The sequence below is a fragment of the Dasypus novemcinctus genome, chromosome 13 (assembly GCF_030445035.2).
Source record: "Dasypus novemcinctus isolate mDasNov1 chromosome 13, mDasNov1.1.hap2, whole genome shotgun sequence".
NCBI lineage: Eukaryota > Metazoa > Chordata > Mammalia > Cingulata > Dasypodidae > Dasypus > Dasypus novemcinctus.
The window spans coordinates 86,102,238-86,121,020 of NC_080685.1; the positions used below are offsets into that span (position 1 = coordinate 86,102,238).

Sequence of the window (18,783 nt, forward strand, 5' to 3'; positions counted from 1 at the left end):
GGTTTCTCGAGGCTTGCGAAGCTGATGTAGCCCCTCTGAGTGGTCACAGGCGGGAGCTCCACCAGGAGGCCAGGGCTCAACCCACGGTTTCCTTTACCTGGGAGAGATGCCAGTTGGGCACCATCCTACCTTTCCTTGGCCCCTGGGGCCAGGGCATTGCAGGGAATTAATCAAGTATCATCGGCTGGGGTTAGATGAGGCCTTCAGCTCTCAGGGGCAACAGCTCTTTTCGGGTTCTTTCCCAGATACTGTTTGATGCTCTGATGGGGTAGGAGGGGGGAGACCAGCCAGGACCTCTTCTAAGCAATTCCGTCTTCTCTTCTCAGGAAATCAACCTCCACCTTCGGAGTGGCCAAGGAGGAGCAGGAACTATGGAGGGTGAGAGAAGAACCAACCTCCTCTCCCTTCCCCAGCCTTCACCCCAGCCCCTCACTGGTGCGCCTCACCGGAGTGAAGAGGAGAGAAGAAGTAGTGGCCAAACTTCTTTGAGAACTCTCCTGGCTGTTTGCTTTTTTAGTTTCAGCTTTGGGCTTTGGTTTCTCTTCATAAGTAAAGCGTGCTGAGCCCCTGAGGTGGGCCGTTGCTACAGGACGTGGGCCCCTTCTCATTCTCCCATCTCCAGCTTTTGCCCAGTGACACTCTCGGGTTCCTGTCACGGCGCCTCCTGCCCCCTTCCCAGGGGCTCCATCCATACTGCTGGAGGGTCATCCCAGAGCCCCACTGGGAAATTAGAAAGCACCATTCACTGGCAGGGGCTCAGAGAGACAGTTCTGCCCACCAGTAGGAGAAGGGAGGAGGCATCTCTGCTCTGTGGGTGAATGGGAAGGTTCTCCACGCTGCTGAAGGACCACTCAGGAAGGAGAAGGTGAGGACACATCTCCCTCTCCCGTCTTCTCCAGGGAAACCCCTCAAGAAGTCCTCCCTCCCTGGGGTGAGCCTCCGACAGCTGGCGGAGGAGATCCCTGAAGGGTGCAGTGCTCCGGACTTTGAGCAGAAGCCCATCACCTTGGCTCTGCAGGAAGGTGAGGCCTGGGCAGCTGCTGAGAGGAGAGGGTCCTGCCTCCACCTCCCAGCACGCATGGGAGGAGGGCCTGGACCCCCCCTTGCTAGGCTTGCCTCCCAGTCCCTAAGTCCATCTCCTGGTGGTACCACATCTCCCAGAACCCTGCCAAACTTGGGGGGTGCCTGCCTGCCTGGATGCCCAGAAGGAGCAAAGGGCCTGGGGAGCAGAGTGGGTAAGAGCAGGGAAGAGATGCTGTCTTATGCTGATGCAAGAAATATTTGGGGGACAAGGATGGCGCAATACTGAACTTGGAAATGGGGAGAGGTTGTGGTGTTTACTAGCCCCTCTCCCTAGTCCCTGCCTCGGGGCAGCTGCTGTGGAGAGGCACTGTTAAAACTGAGTTCACATGGAGCCTTCCCAGCCCGTGCCTCCAGCAAGCCCAGGCCTCAGCCAGTCCCCAGGGCCATGTGGGGAAAGTGCCCTGAAAAGTGTTAGGAACAAAGTTTTGGGTGGGAAAGGGTGGGAAGTTGTGATCTTGCTGCAGCAAAAGTCCCTGCGATGAATTTTAGTCCACAACATTTTGTTAGAAGAAAAATGGTACTTTATTTTTCTAAATCAAATTAAACCTGATTCTAATTCCTACTCAACAAAGTCATAAGAAATTTAGTTTCTTGTCATAGGAGAGGTTCTTGGGTCTTCGTTCTCCCCTGCTTCCTTCTGAGACGCGGCAGGTGGGAGTCTGGCTCCTGGAGGGCGAGCAGGTCTGAGACTTCCAGACCGAGCGTGGAGCTTGGATGCTGGTCTGAGCCTGGAAATCCATGTCTCAGGACCAGCTCCTTTGGGCACCAAACAGCCAGACCTCCCCCTAGAGAGTGGACATGGAGCCCACAGAAGCTCACCCCCAACCAGTCTTGCAGAGAGGCTTTTACACTCCTTTGTCCCCCACTCCCCAAAGCCCTCCTCACCCCCAGCCCCACTTCCTTTCCTTCCAGCAAGGGCAGTCCAGCTGCATTTTCCCTCAAGGAGCCCGGGCTTCTGCTAGACAGAAGCCAGGAGAGGGTGTTTTCTTGGGGCCTGGCCAGTGCTGCTTCTGCCTGTCATTTTAATAGAGTCCTTGAGTCAAGGGGACCAAGGCTGGCCCCCTTTAGGGAATGAGTAGGGTGGCACGGGCAGTTTGGTTACACACCCGTCAACCCTAAGTGAAGTATACTGTCACACCCTCCCCCAATCTGTCAACCCCCCTCCTGTCGCAGGGAGAAACGCCACCTTCCGCGCCGTGGTCTGCGGCGAGCCCAGGCCGGAGGTGCATTGGCAGTGCACCAGAGGCCACCTCAGCGACCCCAGCAAGTACCAGATGTCCTCTGGTCCCGGCAGCAACGAGCACGTACTGCAGGTAAGAGCCCAGCTGGTCCCCCGATCAGGGACCACCCCCCCTTCCTGACCCGTGACGTTCTCCTGGGCAGCCTCCAATCCGCAGAGGAGCAAGAGACTTTCCTAGCTGAGGTTCGGTCCACTCAGTCCAGCCTGTGGCTCAAGGCGGCCTGGCCCAGGAGGGGATGTGGCAGGCTCGCAGGCGCCTCTGCTGACAGCCTGGGAGGCAGCGGAGCCTGCAGCGTAAGGGCACAACTTGGAGTCAGACGGCCTGGACTCTGGGCCAGCTTCACCACCCACAAGTTTTGTGGCCTTGGCAAGTTTCTTGGTTACTTCATCTGTAAAATGGGGTCATAATAGTCCCCGCTTGATGGGGTTGTTACGAGGACTAGCAGCGTAGGTAAACGTCTAGCCCGTGCCTGGCCTACGCGAGCCCTCAGTCCGTGTTGGCTAATATTAGCAATGTTATAGCAGCCAATTGTTGACTGCCTACTGTGTGCCAGGCCCTAGGCTAAGTATTTGGCCCGAATGAATCCTGGCTACTCCCTACTTTATAATTTTACTTTATGCCCATCTTGCAAGAAAAGATGCTTTGCTGCAGAGAGGTTAAGAAACTGCCCGAGGTCCCATGGGGCAGGAATCATCCAGGCCAGGCGGTCTTCAGTCCCAGCCACCTGACTCCAAAGAGCAAGCTCGTTCTACCACACCCCATGGCTCCTGGTGGCCGAGGGTTTGTGCATCCGCCCTCTGCCCTGACGCAGGGTTTTGTTTCCTAGTCTGTCTTTCCTGATAAACACCATGAGCCCCATGAGGTCAAGGGCATGCCTTAGTCATCTTTGCACCCCCAGTGCATCGTCACATCTAGTAAATGGAGGAAGGGGAAGTGCCGGCCCCATTCCCCTGCCCTCGCGCTCTCTCTAGATCAACAAGCTGACGGGCGAGGACACGGACCTGTACCGCTGCACAGCCGTGAACACGTACGGAGAGGCCGTGTGCTCCGTGAGGCTCACCGTCATCGAAGGTGGGCCCGCCTCAGACAGCTGAACGGGTGCCGGGGCACCAGCCTGCTTTCTCCCCGGAGACCCCTCAGAGGGACCAGAGGGCACGTGGCTCTGGGGCTCGGGTGGGGGGCGCGGGGGTGGGGGAGGCCCCGGGCTGCTGCTGCTGCCCCACCTGGCATCAGAGGCCTCGCTTCATTTCCCTACACACTAAACCCACATTCGAGAAAAAACTCGGCAAACGCCCCATTGAAGAAACTTTGAATGATATTCTCTTGGCCCAGGAGAATGTCAGGACCTGGAAGTTGGTTTGTAATGTAAGTTCTGGATGTTTTGCTAATTCATTCAGTGGGCTTCATTTTCCTCTCGGGGCCTCAGATTCTCCACTGTACAAAGAATGTTCTGTACAGGCCTGTATCAGAGGTGGCAAACCGGTAATACACGGTCCAATGTCTCTAAGATGTATCTTGTTTGGTTTGCACAGTGTCTGAAAATTTTTAAATTAATCATCAATATGTAATGATTGGAAGATAGATGTCTCTTGGAAAAGCAGAGCTAATCCCACAATTGGTTATGTTTTTGCCTACAAGTAGCAAAAAACCCTACTAAGAGAAATCCAAGAAATAAAGACATTTAATTACTTCACATAATAAGAAGTTCTAGGATGGGGAGTCCAAGGTTCACACCACAGCTCAGCACTGCCATAAAAGAGTCAAGCTGTGTCCCCCTGCCCTGCCATCCTTAGCAGGTAGGTTTACTGCCTCATGGTCCTAAGATGGCTGCTGCCATCCAAACTTAATCCACATTCAAGTCAGGACGAAGGAGAAACAAGCCCCAGTTATGCCCCTCTTATCAAGACCACAAAAGCTTTTTCAGAAACTCCTGAGAGACTTCTGCTTACGTCTCATTGGGTCAGAACAGTGTCACGTGACCACTCCCAGTTGCAAAGTTTGCTGGGAAGGCAAGTGTTTAGCTTTTCCAGCCTCTCTAGTGGAAGGAGACAAAGAAGAAGATTATTCATGGCTGCAGCGGCGTCTGACATATATGGCAATATTGGGCCTACACCCCGAAAGGACAACTCTCAGGTGGCGCAAAGGCCAGCTGGCCCGGTTAGATGCTGTTCGCTCTGCAGTGGTTGCCAGGGCCCATGGCACTGGTTTAGGTCACCTTCCTGGACCCTGGAGACGTTTGAGTGTGCCTTTTCCGTGTGAGATGGTTTCCAGGTCAGTCCCACTTGGGTCATATGAAGTCTCTGCAGTATCAGAGCTCGTGGACAGACCTTCTGCCCTGCTCTGCCCCTCCTGCTGGGACGTCGCCACACCTTGGGGGAGAACGGGGAGGGCAGGAAGACCATCTGTGTCTTGCCTCTCTCCCTGCCTGTCCACACCAACTCCCTTCTCTCCTCCCCGGATGGTCCAGTTGGCTTTCGGAAGAGTCAGAAAAGGCACAAGGAACCCCAGGAGGGTAAGTAGATTTATCAGTGGTCTCTTGGGAACTTTGGGGCAGGGGTCACTTCTTGCCTGTTGCTCCCCACCTGGTCTGGCCGCTGACACCTCGTGAGTCTGCATCCGTGAGAGAGTCCGTTGCAAAAGCTTTGTGGTCAGCTGTGGGCCACGGGTCCTTCGTCCATCCCCTCCCCAAGCCTCTTGCTATAGAAAGGCCCTGCGTTAGGGTCTCAGCTCTCCCTCTTGGGCCTGCGACCTCATTCTTACTCCTTTCCAGACCTCAGGAAGGAGCTGATGGACTTCCGGAATGTGCTGAAAAAGAGGTGGGTCTGGGTCTGTGCATGGGGGACTTTAGGGGTCCCCATGACACCTGTCTTCTGCCATTTCCATAAGCAAGCAGGGTACAGTCCCCAGCCCTTGTCCTCCAACACATCCAGGGAAGCTAGACTGCCAATAGCAGGTGGTGGGATGGAAATATTAATTGTGTGGAATTGGAAATTCTGGAAACACCTCTCCCACTCTAAAGCTCTATGTTCTTGAGCCAATCATCTCTCTTCTTGGGCCTTGATTTACTCATTGGTAAAATGGGCACTCCACTAGAACAGTGCTTTCTTGGTTTTGTTTTGTTTTTCGAGGTACCAGGGATTGATCCCAGGACCTTGTATGTGGGAAGGAAGCACTCAACCCCTGAGCTGCATCCACTCCCCAGAACAGTGATCTTTAAACTTTTTTTTTTTAAAAACACAGCAGAACACATTTTCCTTCCAAAGACATTCTGCTTAGAAATATGTTAATACAAGCAGCTGGGAGCACACTTTCTCTGGTGAAATCTGGGGTCATGAGATGAGGCCCATCTCTGGATCCTGCCAGTCCCAACAGGGGTCAGTTCCAGACTTCCCAGTACCTATGTCCATTTCCTCCTCAAAAGCACAGCTCTGACAGCTTCCCCAGCCCTGGGAACACCAGGCCAGGTGGCCTGTGCCTAGGGCTCCCCTGACCTCTGACCTGTCCTCCCTGCTCTCCAGGGCCCCGCCCCCAGCTCCCACGAAAAAGGTGGACCCTGAACAAGTGTGGCAGCTGCTGATGACAGTGGACCGGAAGGACTACGAACAGATCTGCAGGAAGTACGGCATCGTCGACTACCGGGGAATGCTGCGCAAGCTGCAGCAGATGCAGAAGGAGCGGGAGGACAAAATGGCTCAGGTACCCCTGTCCCTGCCCCGGTCCCACACACTGGGAGCACAGGTGCCTTTCTGGGGCTTCATAATTGGAGGTGAGCTTGGAGTCAGGACTTGGGAAACCAAGCATGGTGTAGGGGCTTGCCCACACCTATCCCCCAAGTCCCAGCTCCACCACGTGGCATCTGGCTAAGGATCCAGGCACCTGAGCCAGGCACCCTGGCTTTGACACCAGGCTCTGCAACTTACTCAACTTTGGGACTTTGGAAAAGTTAGGGCGTCTGTGCCTTAGTTTCCTCATTTGTAAAATGGGGATTATAGAGGTGGGGAGTGGGGAATATGGGAATTCCCTATATTTTTTAATGTAACATTTTATGTAATCTATGTATCTTTTAAAAATAAATAAAAAATATATTTTTAAATAATGGGAATTATAGATGTACCTACCTCATGGGGTTGAGACGATGAATGAGAAACCATACATGTAGCACTTAGTCTAGTGCCTGACACTTAAGAAGAGTGAATGTAAGCTATCATCGTCATCATCACCATTATTTTCATCATCATGTCACCAGACACTGAATCTTATTTCTACCAGTGAAGAGAATTTCAGTTTCCAGTAGTACTCTTATTCCAGCATCTTATAAACTGTAGAGGAAGTTATTTTCTGTGCCTAGCCTATAAGTCTAATTTTCTTCTGGGAATGGAAAACAATTAGTTTTCATTATCCTGAAAAGAGCATTTAATCCACTTGCAAGGGGTTTATCAAACCTTCCATTTAGAAGTCTCAGCTTTCTTGCCTCCAAGCTCCCTGCTCTGCTTTAACACACACCAGCCCAGAGCTTTGCACACAGTAATGCTCAATAAATATGTATCAGATGATAGAACAGGTGAATGAGAAAACCCTACCATGTTTGCAGAGCACAGGGCACTTGGGTTCCTTTCTTAGTTGCCTTCCTGATCTCTTTTCTGACCTTGGAGAATCTCTTTCCCCATGGAGCTAAAGCTCTGCACGTGTCAAATGGGCAAGTGAGGGCTCAACTGGGCTACGGTAGGACTTGGATGACACCAGAGTCTACAAGGGTTTGGAGTTCCCTGCAGAGCAAGCTCAGAGAGCTCCCTGGTGGGTGTGTCTTCCCTCTAGTATGTCAACACCATCTCCAACTTGAGACACATCAAGGTCACCAAAGAGGGGGTTGCAGTGTTTGACCTGGAGCTGGATCTCAAGGACCCTGAGAGCAAGATTTACTTGTACAAGGTCAGGCTGGGGGTGGCATTGGGGAGGGTCTGGTTCTTGCAGGGATGCTGCAGGTCTTGGGGAGAGGAACCATGAGTCCCATGCCTCCCCCATGGGAACAACCGGAGCATGGTGGGGAGCCCCTCATCCCATGGAGTTCATGGTTGGAGCCAGGTCAATCTGTAGTGCAGACAGAAATACCCCTTACCTTTCATTGAGTAACCAGACTCTGCAGCCTATGACTTTGTACACTGTGTCTAATGCCAGGGCACAGGGGTGAAAGGCAGGTTCTGAGTAGGTGCATCCCTTTACTACAGCAGTCTCTCTAGAGACTTGACACAACCCTTCCCGGGCCCCAGGAATAATTACCCGTCACCTGGGTATGGGGCAGGAGGTAGCAAACCATAATATTCATTCTATAATTAAACTCACCCCAGCTCTGTCACAGACTAGCTATGTGACTTTGGACAAGATACTCATCTTTCCTGTGCCTCAGTTTCCTCATTTGTCAAGTGAGGGTAATATAGGGCCCATCTCATGGCTTATTGAGATTAGATGTGATCAGGCATGATTTGCCCCTCTCCTTCCATCTGTGACCCCTCCTGCTATTCTCCCCCTTGTTAGTCCACTCCTCTACCCTGGCCTTGTCTCTGTCCATTTGCTCTATCTCTTCCCTCTGCTTGGCAGGCTCATCCCTGGTATCCACCTGGCTAATTCTATCACTGGCCCTGAGGCTTCCCCTGACCTCCCTGTTTCAAACTGCCCTCTTCCTCAGCTTCACCCATCACTCCCAAACCCTTTACTCTCCTCTCCCTTTGCTCTTTTCATTAGTTCTATTGCTTTCGTACAAGCATTGTTTTACCTACTTATTTATCATGTTTTTTGTCTGTTTCCCCCATAGAATTTTACCTTCGTTCATTCACCAGTTTGTCCTAAGTACCTAAAATAGTTCCTGGCACATACTGAGCACTTGATAAACACTACTGTTAATATTCAGCAAGTAGCACATCTAGCTAGGACATAAGCAAGTAGCACATCTAGCTAGCTAAAGTGGCCATGTGGATATTACCGGGTTTTGCAGACATGTGCTCTTGGAGAATTTCCTTCCTCGTTGTGGGGATGGTGGGATGGGATGGCAGGAAGTCCCCCTTGGCGACTTGGAGAATGAGTGGGTCGGGGCCCCTGCACCGTGGCTGCTGCCTCCCTGCCTGGCCTGCTCACCTTGCAGGCCCTGGTTGCCTGGGCCTCGAGCTCAGCAATCTCAGGGGTCTCTTTGCATAAAACTTGAAGATTATTTATTCCAAGGCAAGAGTCATGGAAATTCCTAGAGCGTTTATTCCCCTCCTCAGACTCGCTTCTCCTGTGTCTTCCAGGCCTGGCTCTCCCGGCATGTGTTGTCTGGTGCCTGGGCCTGTGGGAGAAGCGGCTGCTTGTGGCTGTGGTGGGAGTGGGCAGGAGGGGCTGGGGGCCCGCTGAGCCCCTGAGACCACTCCCTCCCTCCTGTTCCTCAGGATGGCGAGATGGTCCCCTACGGCCTAGACGACCAGACGAAACACTGTCTGCGGCGGCTGGGAAAGCGCTACCACTTCCAGATTCAGGACCTGCGGCCTGAGGACGCTGGTCTTTACCAGGTCAAGGTGGAAGACGCTGAAGTCTTCTCCACGGAACTGGAGGTCGGCGGTGAGTGGTCTTGACCGTGGAAGTTTGAGAAGGGGAGATCTGTCAGGAGCAGGGCCCATGTCGGTCCCACGACTGGGGGGAAGATAAATGTGGCATGGCCCTCACGTCAGGGACAGCAAAGTCCAGAGGAGGAGAGGGAGGCACACCCAGATGCTTAAGCTATGATGACCTCTGTTTTCCAAAAGTCTTGCTCAGAAGTTTGTCTTTTCTGGTGCTGAGCTGAGCTCTGTGGAGCAGCAGTCACAGACAAGAAATACAAGTCATGCTCCTAGTCACTGACCTTCTGTAGCTCCTGAACGTGTTCAGACCAGATCCAAAGTACTTTCACAGCCTCGAGCCATCATCTCGCTCCTTTCTGCTGCATAGTCCTCATCTCCCACAGCTCCCCAGCAAGAATCTCCTCTCATGCCCTTTCTCCTCATCCAACTCTGTCCCATGCCCACGGGGCCATGTGTACGCAGGGCTCCCGGGACGCTGGACAGCGCCAGGGGCCTCCTGGGAGGAGAGGCCTAGGTGGAAGACACTTGGGACAGATATACACAAAGGACAGGGCAGAGTCAAGGCTGAGGAAGAGAGAAGGGCTGACGTCTCCCACTGGTCTGGGGTGCCTGTGGTGGAGCTTTGAAGACCCTGGAAATTACACGGTATGGGAAAAGGAATATGCCTTGAGAGTCAGTCGGACCCGGGTTTGAGTCCCGGCTGGGCCACCTCTTAGCTGCGGACGACTGGGGCAAGTCATTGAACCTTTCTGAGCCTCAGTTTCCTCATCTATAAGGAGGAAATGCTAACACCCACCCAGCATTGTCATACGGATGAGTAAGATGAGGCATATAAAGCACTGGTATTCAGCATATCGGTTTCCTTCATGCACCCACCTTGCCCCCCAGATATGGCTCTTGGATTTAGAATTAAAGAATTCCAGAGCTGAAAATAGCCTTCCTGAGCATAGCCTGGCAACTACTAAAAACAGGCCCTCATAGAATGGGAAGGATTTAGCATCACAGTAAGAGGGTGACCCACCCAGGCTGGGCTGGTCGATCCGAGGTCCCGGAGCTCCCAGTCACTCTACTCCAGGCCATGCTGCCATGCTCACCCCCATTCCTGCTTTCCCGGCAGCCATCCCCTCCAGGGTGGTGGTTCCCCTGGCCGAGACCCACTGCGAGGAGCAGGGCGACGCCGTCTTTGAGTGTACTCTCTCCAGCCCCTGTCCCAGCGCCACCTGGCACTTCCAGCACCGGGCCATCCGGCCTAGTGACAAATATGAAGTGTTTGTGTCTCCTGACGGGCTGACCCACCGGCTGGTGGTGAGGGGGGCCCGTGTCTCAGACATGGGCCTCTATTCTCTGGGCACCGGGCTCCATGCCTCCAGCGCCTGGCTGGTGGTTGAAGGTGAGTGGCTTACACCTTATGCTTTCCCTGCCTCAACCAAGGCAAGACTCAGGGCCAGGAAGGGCACGAGGAGGCCCAGGGAGCTGGGTCTTCCTTTATTCAGTCATTTGCTTTTGAATGATTTTCTCATTCTCAGTGAGCAAGAGGGCTCTGCGGATCTATCTGAGGTCCACTGCCAGTGCCCGTCACAGCCAACCCAATCCTCCTGGCTGCATCTGTTCCTTCCAGGCTCTCAGAATTCCAAGATGGCCCTAGGGTCCTGGACAAGGCTTGGGACAGTGGCCCGGGTTCAGTACGGATGAGAAGCCCCTGGGCTAGACCAGAGAACACCCTTAAGCTGCCCTCAGGATTGGGATTTGGGTTCAGGATGATCCCAGGAAACTGTACATTTGTAAGACAGGCAGTAGGACAAGTAGACCTTTAAACCACACAGCTGCTCATGGCAGTGTGATAAGCAAATGATTTTGACTAATGGATTTCCTCCAACATCCTCATGAACCAGATTGCAAGGCAGGGTGGCCTGCGGGTGCAGGGCTGGGGGAGGTGGTGATGAGATTTACCCATTAATCCGCTGGTGCATCCCAGCTTCCTTCTCTGCTAGGGAAACTAGGTCCAGGCAAAGCAGTTGGGGCCAGGCAGTGCCTTGGCCCCATGTAACAGGGATTTTGTTCTTTTCTCTCTCTGTGGGGCACTGACCTCTCACATAAACACCACCTCACCAAAGCTGGGAAGGATAAAGGCCTTCTGACCACAGGTGATGACCGCCAGCTGCAGGTACAAGGAGCCCAGGCCTCCGAAGCAGAAGACTCCAGGATCCGTGGCAAGGGAGGGAAATCCAGAGAGCCGGACCCTGTTGGTGGCTCCCTCGATGGGGCAGGGCTGGCTTCTGGGCTCCAGCTCACAGCTGGGCCAGACCAAGGGGGCTGTGGTGGGCATGGCTCTGTCTTGATGGGGAACGAGGGTTGGGGTCCCAGGCAGGTGAGCGAAGGCTTTCCTGAAGTAGAGAAAGGCAGAGTCACTCTGCCTGGGGAAGATGAGCTCCCCAGAGAGGGAAGCTGGGGTGGAAGCCTTCAAGGGAGGCCCCGTCTACAGGGAGAGGGCCCCGAATCAGGACCCGGCTTTGTGGCCGATCATGGCAGAGACAGTAGTGAGGACAGATGCTGCGGGACAGCAGGAGGCAGGGACGCAGGGTCCAGGCATGCCCAGGTTGGAGCACAGGGTGGCAGCTTGGAAGGAAGAGAGCACAGAGAGGATGATGGAGCTCAAATGGGCAGGCATAGTCAGGAGCAACTCTGGGATGCTCAGGTGGGATCTGGAAAGAGGGCCCTGCTGGGATCCCAGGCTGGTCGTGTGGGAACTTGGCCCAAAGGAGAGGTGATGGAGAAGACTTCACAGAGGGCTAATCTGGATGAGGTGGAGGAAAGGGAGGGTCTGAGTAGGGAAAGGAAAAAAGGAGTGGCAAGGGCAGTGTGGGGTAGTGGGACCGGCCCGGGCGGAGCTGGAGACAGCAGTGGGGCAGGAATTCCTGGGGCCCTGGAGTCTTCCGGAGAAAGAGAGTCTAGCTCTGAGGCAGGCATGGGCCCAGGGACCCGGAGCTCCCAGGGAGGTAGAGATGCTGACTATGGGAAAGCAGAGGTACCCTTGGGGTCACGGGAGTCTCTAGGGCAGTCATTTGGAGGCAAGAATTTTCAGGAAACATCAGTATCTGGTGGCAGAAAGTTCCTTCTGGGGAACAGGAGTGCTGAGGCCAAAGCTGAGGGTTCACTGTGGAAGGCAGATGATGGGGGTCCAGAGGTGCCAATGGTTGGGGAAAAGGGCTACAAAACAGGCTCTGGAGGCCCAGGAGGCAGGCACTGGGAAGGGGGCCCACAGGACCTCAGCAGAAGGGGCTTGAGCTGCAGGGATGGCCAGGAGATAGCTGGGGTCTTGGATGGGGAAGGGGATGGCTCCAAGAGCCTCCAGCCTTCCCAGGCTGGGAGAGCAGTACAGAAGGGAGAAGGGGGTTCTGGGAGTACATATCTTTGGGATGACACGTGGTCTAGCCTCGGTAAATCTGGGGCCCAACGTGAGCCTGGAGTGCTGGGGTCGAGTGGAGAGAAAGGGGATATGGCCAGTTCCCAGGTGGCCGGGTCGATGGAGTCTAGTTGGCAGATGGATTCCAGAAGCCATAAGCTAATTGGGTCTCCAGCTCTGGGTGTTCAGGGACCTTGGGGGACACCAGGAGGCACTGATAGACTAAGACTTAGTTCAGGGGCAATAGGGCCTCAGGTAGATTTCTGGGAAGGCTCATGGGGCTCCCGAGAAGATGGGCCCAGAGGAGGAATGGGTTCAAAGGATGGTTTAGGAGGTCCAGGGAGAGTGGCATCTAGTGATGGCATTGGCTCAGGGTTTTCTTGGGGAAAATGTCCAGAAAATGAAGCTGGTTATAGCAAGGGCTCAGGGATGCCAGAAGAAACAGTGTCTGGGATAGGATCTGAGGAAGGAGGTAGTTACAGGCCTGGCTCGCGGGCTCCTGGGGGAATGTGTTCTGGAAACAGAGATGGCCACAGTCCTGGGAGAAGGAGGCCTGGGAGAGGGGCTGCTTTCACGAATGGCTCAAACGGCCCTGGTGGAGGGCCCGAGGATAGAGCAGGGAATTGGGATGCTTGGGGAGGCCAGGGGGAGACGAGCCCCGGGGCAGGGCATTGCTTAGGTGACGGCCTCGGGGGACCTGGGAGAGGGGGTTCTGCAGGGAGGGGTGGCCTCCGGGCCTCTGAGACGGTGGAAACTGCTGGGGAGGGACATGTGGGTGCAGAACCAAGGGGCTCTGGAAAAGGAAGGACTCGGGGTCAGACTGGAGATTACGGGAGCTTCAGGGTCTCAGGGGCTCTGGGGTCCTTTGGAGAAGGAGGCTATGGAGATGGTTTTGGGGGTCCAGGAGCCATGGAGCCAGGGTCTCTGGGGGAAGGGGGGCAAGTAGGTGATGGGGATGGGCTCAGGGGCCCAGGCACTGGGGCGCCTGCAGCTGGAATTGGTTCTGGGGATGGTACCAGTTGCCCCGCAGCGTTAGTGCTTCCTGGCCAGGCTGGTTCTGAGGGCCAGCAGGCTTACGGGTCTAGCCACATGCTGGGCGGTGGGGACGGAGCAGGACGCCAGGGACCTCCGGGAATCGGAGGCAGCGCAGCTTATGGAGGAGGGCTAAGGGGTCTCAGGCCTGGGGGAGTGGGGCCAGGGGGTGAGGCAGGCTATAGGAATGGTGCTGGGGGTCCTGGGCAAAAGGGGTCAGTGGGTGAGGCTGGTCATGGGGAAGATTTGGGGGATCCTGAGAGAATGGGTTCAGGGAACAAGGCAGATTATAAGAATGATTTTGGGGGACCTGGGAAAATTGGGTCAGGGGGCAAAGACGATTTTAAGAATGCTTTAAGGGGTTTGAGGAGGATTCCGTTAGGGGACAAGGGACTTTATGGGGATGATTTGGGGGCTTCTGGGGGCATTTCATCAGGGAATGAGGTAAGCTTGGAGAGGACAGGGGGAATAGAGCCAGGGCGGGAGGGAGCTCACAGGGAAGGCTCAGGAGGATCCGCAGAAATGAGATCAGGGCCAGAGATAGGCTCTAGAGATGGTTCCGGTAGGTGTGGAGTTACAGGCTCATTGGCTGGAGTGGGCTATCAGGGTGGGCCTGGGCCAGGATATTGGGTGGTATCAGAGGGGTCTTGTGATGGTGCAAGCTCCAGGGATGGTCCAGAGAGGGGTAAGGGGATAGGGCTTGTGAAGGGGGCAAGTGCTCTGGGGGGCTCTGGGATGGCTGGAATGCTGGGGACTGCAGATGGGACAGCACACAGGGACAGCCCCAGGGGTCCAGGGGTGCCAGGGACACAGGGAGGGCCAGAGGCTCTTTCAGATGGTCAGGGCTCCAGCAGTGAGATTGGGGCCTGTGGAATCTCAGGGAGTCGCAAGGCCTTGGGAGCTGTTGACTCCAAGGGAAAATCAGGAGCCAGCGAGTGGCAAGATGTTTTTGGGATCCCAGGGCTTCCTAGGGGTGGAGAGGCTCCCAGGGGGGAGGGTGGGTCTGCACACCAAGCAGGAGTAATGGGGACTCCTGGGCTTCTTGCTGGTAGGGGGGCAGTGGAGGGGGAGACCTGGGCAGAGACAGCTGCCGGGGAGTCTGGGCATGAAGGAGACTTCTGGAGAGCGGGCCTGGGGACAGCAGGCAGGGGTGGGGCGGCTGGCCAGGGGCCACTGGCACCTCGGGGAGGTGGAGACTCGCTGCAGGGGGGCAGAAGGATGGTGGCAGGATCGGGGGACTCAGCAGGGGTGGGCCAGGCTCTGCACGGCAGTGCCATGCCCAGCGGAAGGGGCAAATCAGCTTTAGGGCTTGTTGATGGGCAGGGGGTGGACAATGCTTGGGCCCCAAGCTGCGAAGACGAGGGACTGGGCCAAGGTAGCATAGGTGCTGGGTGCCAACTCCTAAGCTCCAGGGCTTCCAGTTCTCTGCAGGAGAAAGATGGAAGTGAGAGCCATGAAAGGCAAGGGGGCTCCAGGGGCAGGGGGCATGCCTCAGGCCAAGGAGAGGCTGGTGAGGGTCCAGGCCCTTGGTCCCTAATGAGCAGAGGCTCAGGTCCCAGAAGGGGAACCTTGGGTGGGCGAGAGGGCTCAGGTGTCCTGGGTGAGGGGGATTCCACTGAGCAGGGGAACGGCCTCACCCTAAAACCTGGGGAGTCAGGGCCACAGGGAGGCTGGCATGACTCAGACAGTGCCTTTGGCAGAAGAGACTCTGGGGACAGAAGAGGGGAGATTCAGGGCCTCGGGTCTCCTCTAGGACGGGGAAGCAGGAGGGTCCTGGGGGACCTGGAAGACAAGGTCGAGGCCCAAGGCTCTGGGGCCCTGGAGGGTGAGGGCCAGGGAGCGGAAGAGTCTAGTGGCTCAGACAGGAGCCCTGGCCTGCTCAGGAGCAGGTCTCCAACACAGTCAGGAGCTGAGGGCGGAGGAGCAAAGAGATGGGGTGCAGACGAGGCCAGAGGTGTGGGGCGACTGCCAGGGGCTGAGAATAGAGGGTGCCTGGGGGAAACCCTTGGGGAAGACTGGAGGCGGGAGCCCCCAGATCACCCTGGCAGCAGGAGACGGGGCAAGGACAGAAGGTGGGGCGTCTGTGGCGAGGGGAGGGATGCCCCCCGAAGTCCCAGATCCAGAGACAAGCCCAGCCCTGGTGATTTCTCCAAGGAGGCCCGAGGTGGGTATTTCTCAGCTGGGCTGGCTCCAGGGGGTCGGCCTAAGGGGGAGCTCCCTGGACGCTGGGAGGCCTGGGTTGGTCCCAATTCTGCCTCCAGCCCGAGTTTGTCCCTGCCAGCGCCCCCCCCCCCCCTTTTCAGGATTTCTTTTGAATTTAGGATGCAGCCTCTTTCTCTTGTGCAGATGGGGTTCAGGCTGCATGAGGCTCAGGGGTCTCTGGGTATCTGCCTTGAAAATCTAAGTTCAAAGCACCAGAGCTGTTGGCCTAACCCTCTGAGGTTACCCAGACCTCCCATTTATATGAGTAGGGCCCCCAAAGTCCTCACTGCTTCATCTCCCCTCACCCCAGATCTGCACCAGCCTGGTCGGAGCTGTCATGGTCTCCCAGGGTGCAGGGCAGGCCGTGGCCTGGGGGGAGGGGGTGGGCCCTTGGGGGAATCCCCAGGTCGCCAGCACCCCCCAGCCCCCTTCTTTGTCTATCCAGGCCCCACGGGCCCCTTCTCCCAGGGCCTGGCTGACGTGAAAGCACAGGAGGGGGAGGCCGCCGTCCTCTCCTGCACCCTCGCCAGTGACCTGGGACCTGGTGCCTGGTTTAAGGATGGAGTCAAGGTACCGTCCCCCCACCACACACACACCTCTTTTTCGATCAGTGGGTGGGGGCTCAGGGGCAGAGCAGAGCAAATAGAAGCTTGGCAGGAAATATCTCTCAGTCTTCATTTTACCAATGCACGCCCCCCCCCGCCCCCCCAAAAAAGAAATTTAAATAGCCAGCAAACCTGTTGGGTTTAAAACAGAACTGGCTCTTAGGGGGATGGGACCCTCTCCCCTCCTCCTTCCACACACCCCTGGCTCTCCTCCCACCATCCTATGCCTTCCTGGACTGCCACCTGTTGGAGTCTGCCCAGCTCTCCAGGCCCCTCTGCGCATCCTAACCAGGTGGGCTCTCTCCTGTCTCAGAAGGTTCCCTCCGTCCCGTTACAGCCCTCGGTCTGGGAGGAAGTACATGACAGTGGCTCACAGCAAGGCCCTGGCATCGGCCACACCTGGCTGCAGACCCTTGCTCTGCCACTTACAGTCGTGTGACCTCGGGCAAGGTGCTGACCATTCTGGTGTCTCCACCTGTAAAATGGGGCTAATCATAGTGCCTACCTGGCCGGGTGGCCGCCACCCAGGGGGCGCGTCAGCACAGGCCAGGCGCGGGGTAAGCATCCCACTCATGCAGCCGTTATCACGGTCCCAGCGGGGGCACCTGCCCGCGGCCAGGCCCGCGGGAGCTGAGCTGGGAGTGGGGCCGCTCCCCTGATGTGGCGCTTGTCTCTAGCTTACCGCCCAGGATGGCGTCGTCTTCCAGCGGGACGGTCTCGTGCGCAGACTCCTCCTCTCCCGTGTGCGGGGGCCCCAGGCTGGGAGGTACACCTTCGTGGCCGGCAACCAGCAGAGCGAGGCCACCCTGACTGTCCAGGGTGAGGCCCCGCCGTGCCCGGCAGCCCCCTCTCACCAGGTGACATGCTCCGCTTCCAAGAACCTGAATTTTGTGGCTAGTCTGCAACCGGTGTCTAATCTTACCTCAGTCTGAGAAGAATCTCTTCGATTGAGAAAAAGCCAGCCCGTGCTCTCCCTATTCTAGCACCTAATTGCCAAGGAAGTCCTTGGTGGGGTCTAGCCCTGGTTTCTCCTGCTGTGGATGAAGACCATTCCCCTTGTTGGTCCTCCAGAGAGAGTGGTGGGGGCTCCCTGCTCTTTCCCCAACCTTCCTTCTCTGCATCCTTCTTTCCCCGCTCCCCGGGTGTCCAGTGCCTGGATCTTCTTGGATACCTGCGCTCTGTTTTCTCTCTAGATGCCCCCACCATCGCTCCAGATGTGACAGAGAAACTGAGAGAGCCACCGGTGGTCAAGGCCGGGAAGCCAGGGACAGGAGCGATGCCCTTTGAGAGCCGCCTCCCAGTTCAAGCTGCCTGGAGGAAGGACGGCGCCGAGATGGCGGGCGGCGGCGGGGGGGCCCAGGTGGCCCTGGGGGCCGGCTTCACGCGGCTGCACCTCCCCAGCGCCGGCAGGAAGGACTGTGGCCAGTACAGTGTGACGCTGCGGAGCGAGGGAGGCTCTGTGCAGGCCGAGCTCACCCTGCAAGTCAGAGGTGCCAGCCCTGCCCGGGTCCCCGGGGTCCCGGGTCCTCGCAGCCAGCAGGGTGGGCCCAGGGTGTGGCGTCAGCTCTGGTCCCCAGTTGCATGCCACTTAAGCGCCAAACCTTCCCTTCCTCCGACTGGTTACGATGAAGTTGAGAAAAGTAAAGGGCTGTGCTCCCCTGGGAGGAGCTGGTTGTGCTTCTGGGAACTGACCCAGAGAGGCACAGGGAAGGAGCTGGGGTGGGTGGGCGGCCCGCTGCTGGGGTGCCGGCCAGGGAGGAATGCCGCTGTGCAGAAGGCAGGGAGGCTGCAGGTACCAGCCTGCGCTCGGGGAGTGCCTTCTGTGTCGCACCCCGGGGAGCCAGGCTGTCTCAGGAAACTGCGCAGGCCCTTGGGCAGCACCCCCAGCTCTCCAGGCAGTCGTCCCTGTCGCAGGCATCTCTGCTGGTGCGGGGGGAAAGGTGGCAAGGCTCGCCCTCCAGTTTCTCTGACTCCCTTCTCTTCCTGCTTCTCTCGGTGGGTCCCCAGATAAGCCCCCCAGGGCCCTCTGGAGGTGCAGGATTGCCACGGGGCTGGGGTCTGCCTCTGCTGGCGGCCCCCGAGGGACGACGGGGGCCGGGTCATGGGGCGCCACATGGTGGAGAGGCGGCAGGCCGGCCACAGTGCTTGGCTGCAGGTGGGCGAGCCCCCTGCGGACGTCATCGCCTTCACGGCCGGCCGCGCAGAGCAGGGCAGGAAGTACACCTTCCGCGTGCGGGCTGTGACCTCCGAGGGGGTGGGAAGGCCCTGGAGTCCGAGGAGGTGCTGGTGGCTCCTGAGGGTGAGAGGACAGGCTGGGGCTGGGGTGGGGAACGCCCCTGGGATCAACACCGTGCCCCAGAAGCTGAGCGGCTCCGGCCGGTGGCCCTGCGAGAGCAGTACGGAGAGCAGTACGGAGGCTCGGCTTCACTTGGGTTGTGGCAGCCAGTACAGGAAGCAAGATTAATGGGGTCTTCTCCCAGCAGTGGGGATGAGCAAGCAGAACCCACTCTCTCCGGGCACTGGGCAGGGACTGGCGTCCTCCTCCGTCAGATACCCCCAGACTGCGCATCCTATCAGGAGGCTGAGGGGCCCAGGGCTGGCTCGAGACTCCCAGGCCACAGCGTCGTCTC

At 56.9% G+C, this 18,783-nt stretch overlaps 1 protein-coding gene across 1 annotated transcript in view; it reads left to right on the forward strand.

The window, feature by feature from the left end:
* Window positions 1-371: 371 nt before the first annotated feature.
* IGFN1 (immunoglobulin like and fibronectin type III domain containing 1) overlaps window positions 372-18,783 on the forward strand; it is a 28,731-nt gene continuing 10,319 nt past the window's right edge. The window contains 17 exon segments of the mRNA XM_071207302.1: window positions 372-378; window positions 900-1,022; window positions 2,257-2,396; window positions 3,296-3,395; window positions 4,792-4,836; window positions 5,095-5,140; window positions 5,843-6,128; window positions 7,140-7,253; window positions 8,744-8,912; window positions 10,029-10,301; window positions 11,026-11,064; window positions 15,382-15,510; window positions 15,994-16,118; window positions 16,831-16,972; window positions 17,347-17,636; window positions 18,174-18,405; window positions 18,408-18,452. Of these exon segments, the coding sequence (XP_071063403.1) occupies window positions 372-378; window positions 900-1,022; window positions 2,257-2,396; window positions 3,296-3,395; window positions 4,792-4,836; window positions 5,095-5,140; window positions 5,843-6,128; window positions 7,140-7,253; window positions 8,744-8,912; window positions 10,029-10,301; window positions 11,026-11,064; window positions 15,382-15,510; window positions 15,994-16,118; window positions 16,831-16,972; window positions 17,347-17,636; window positions 18,174-18,405; window positions 18,408-18,452 (2,305 nt within the window).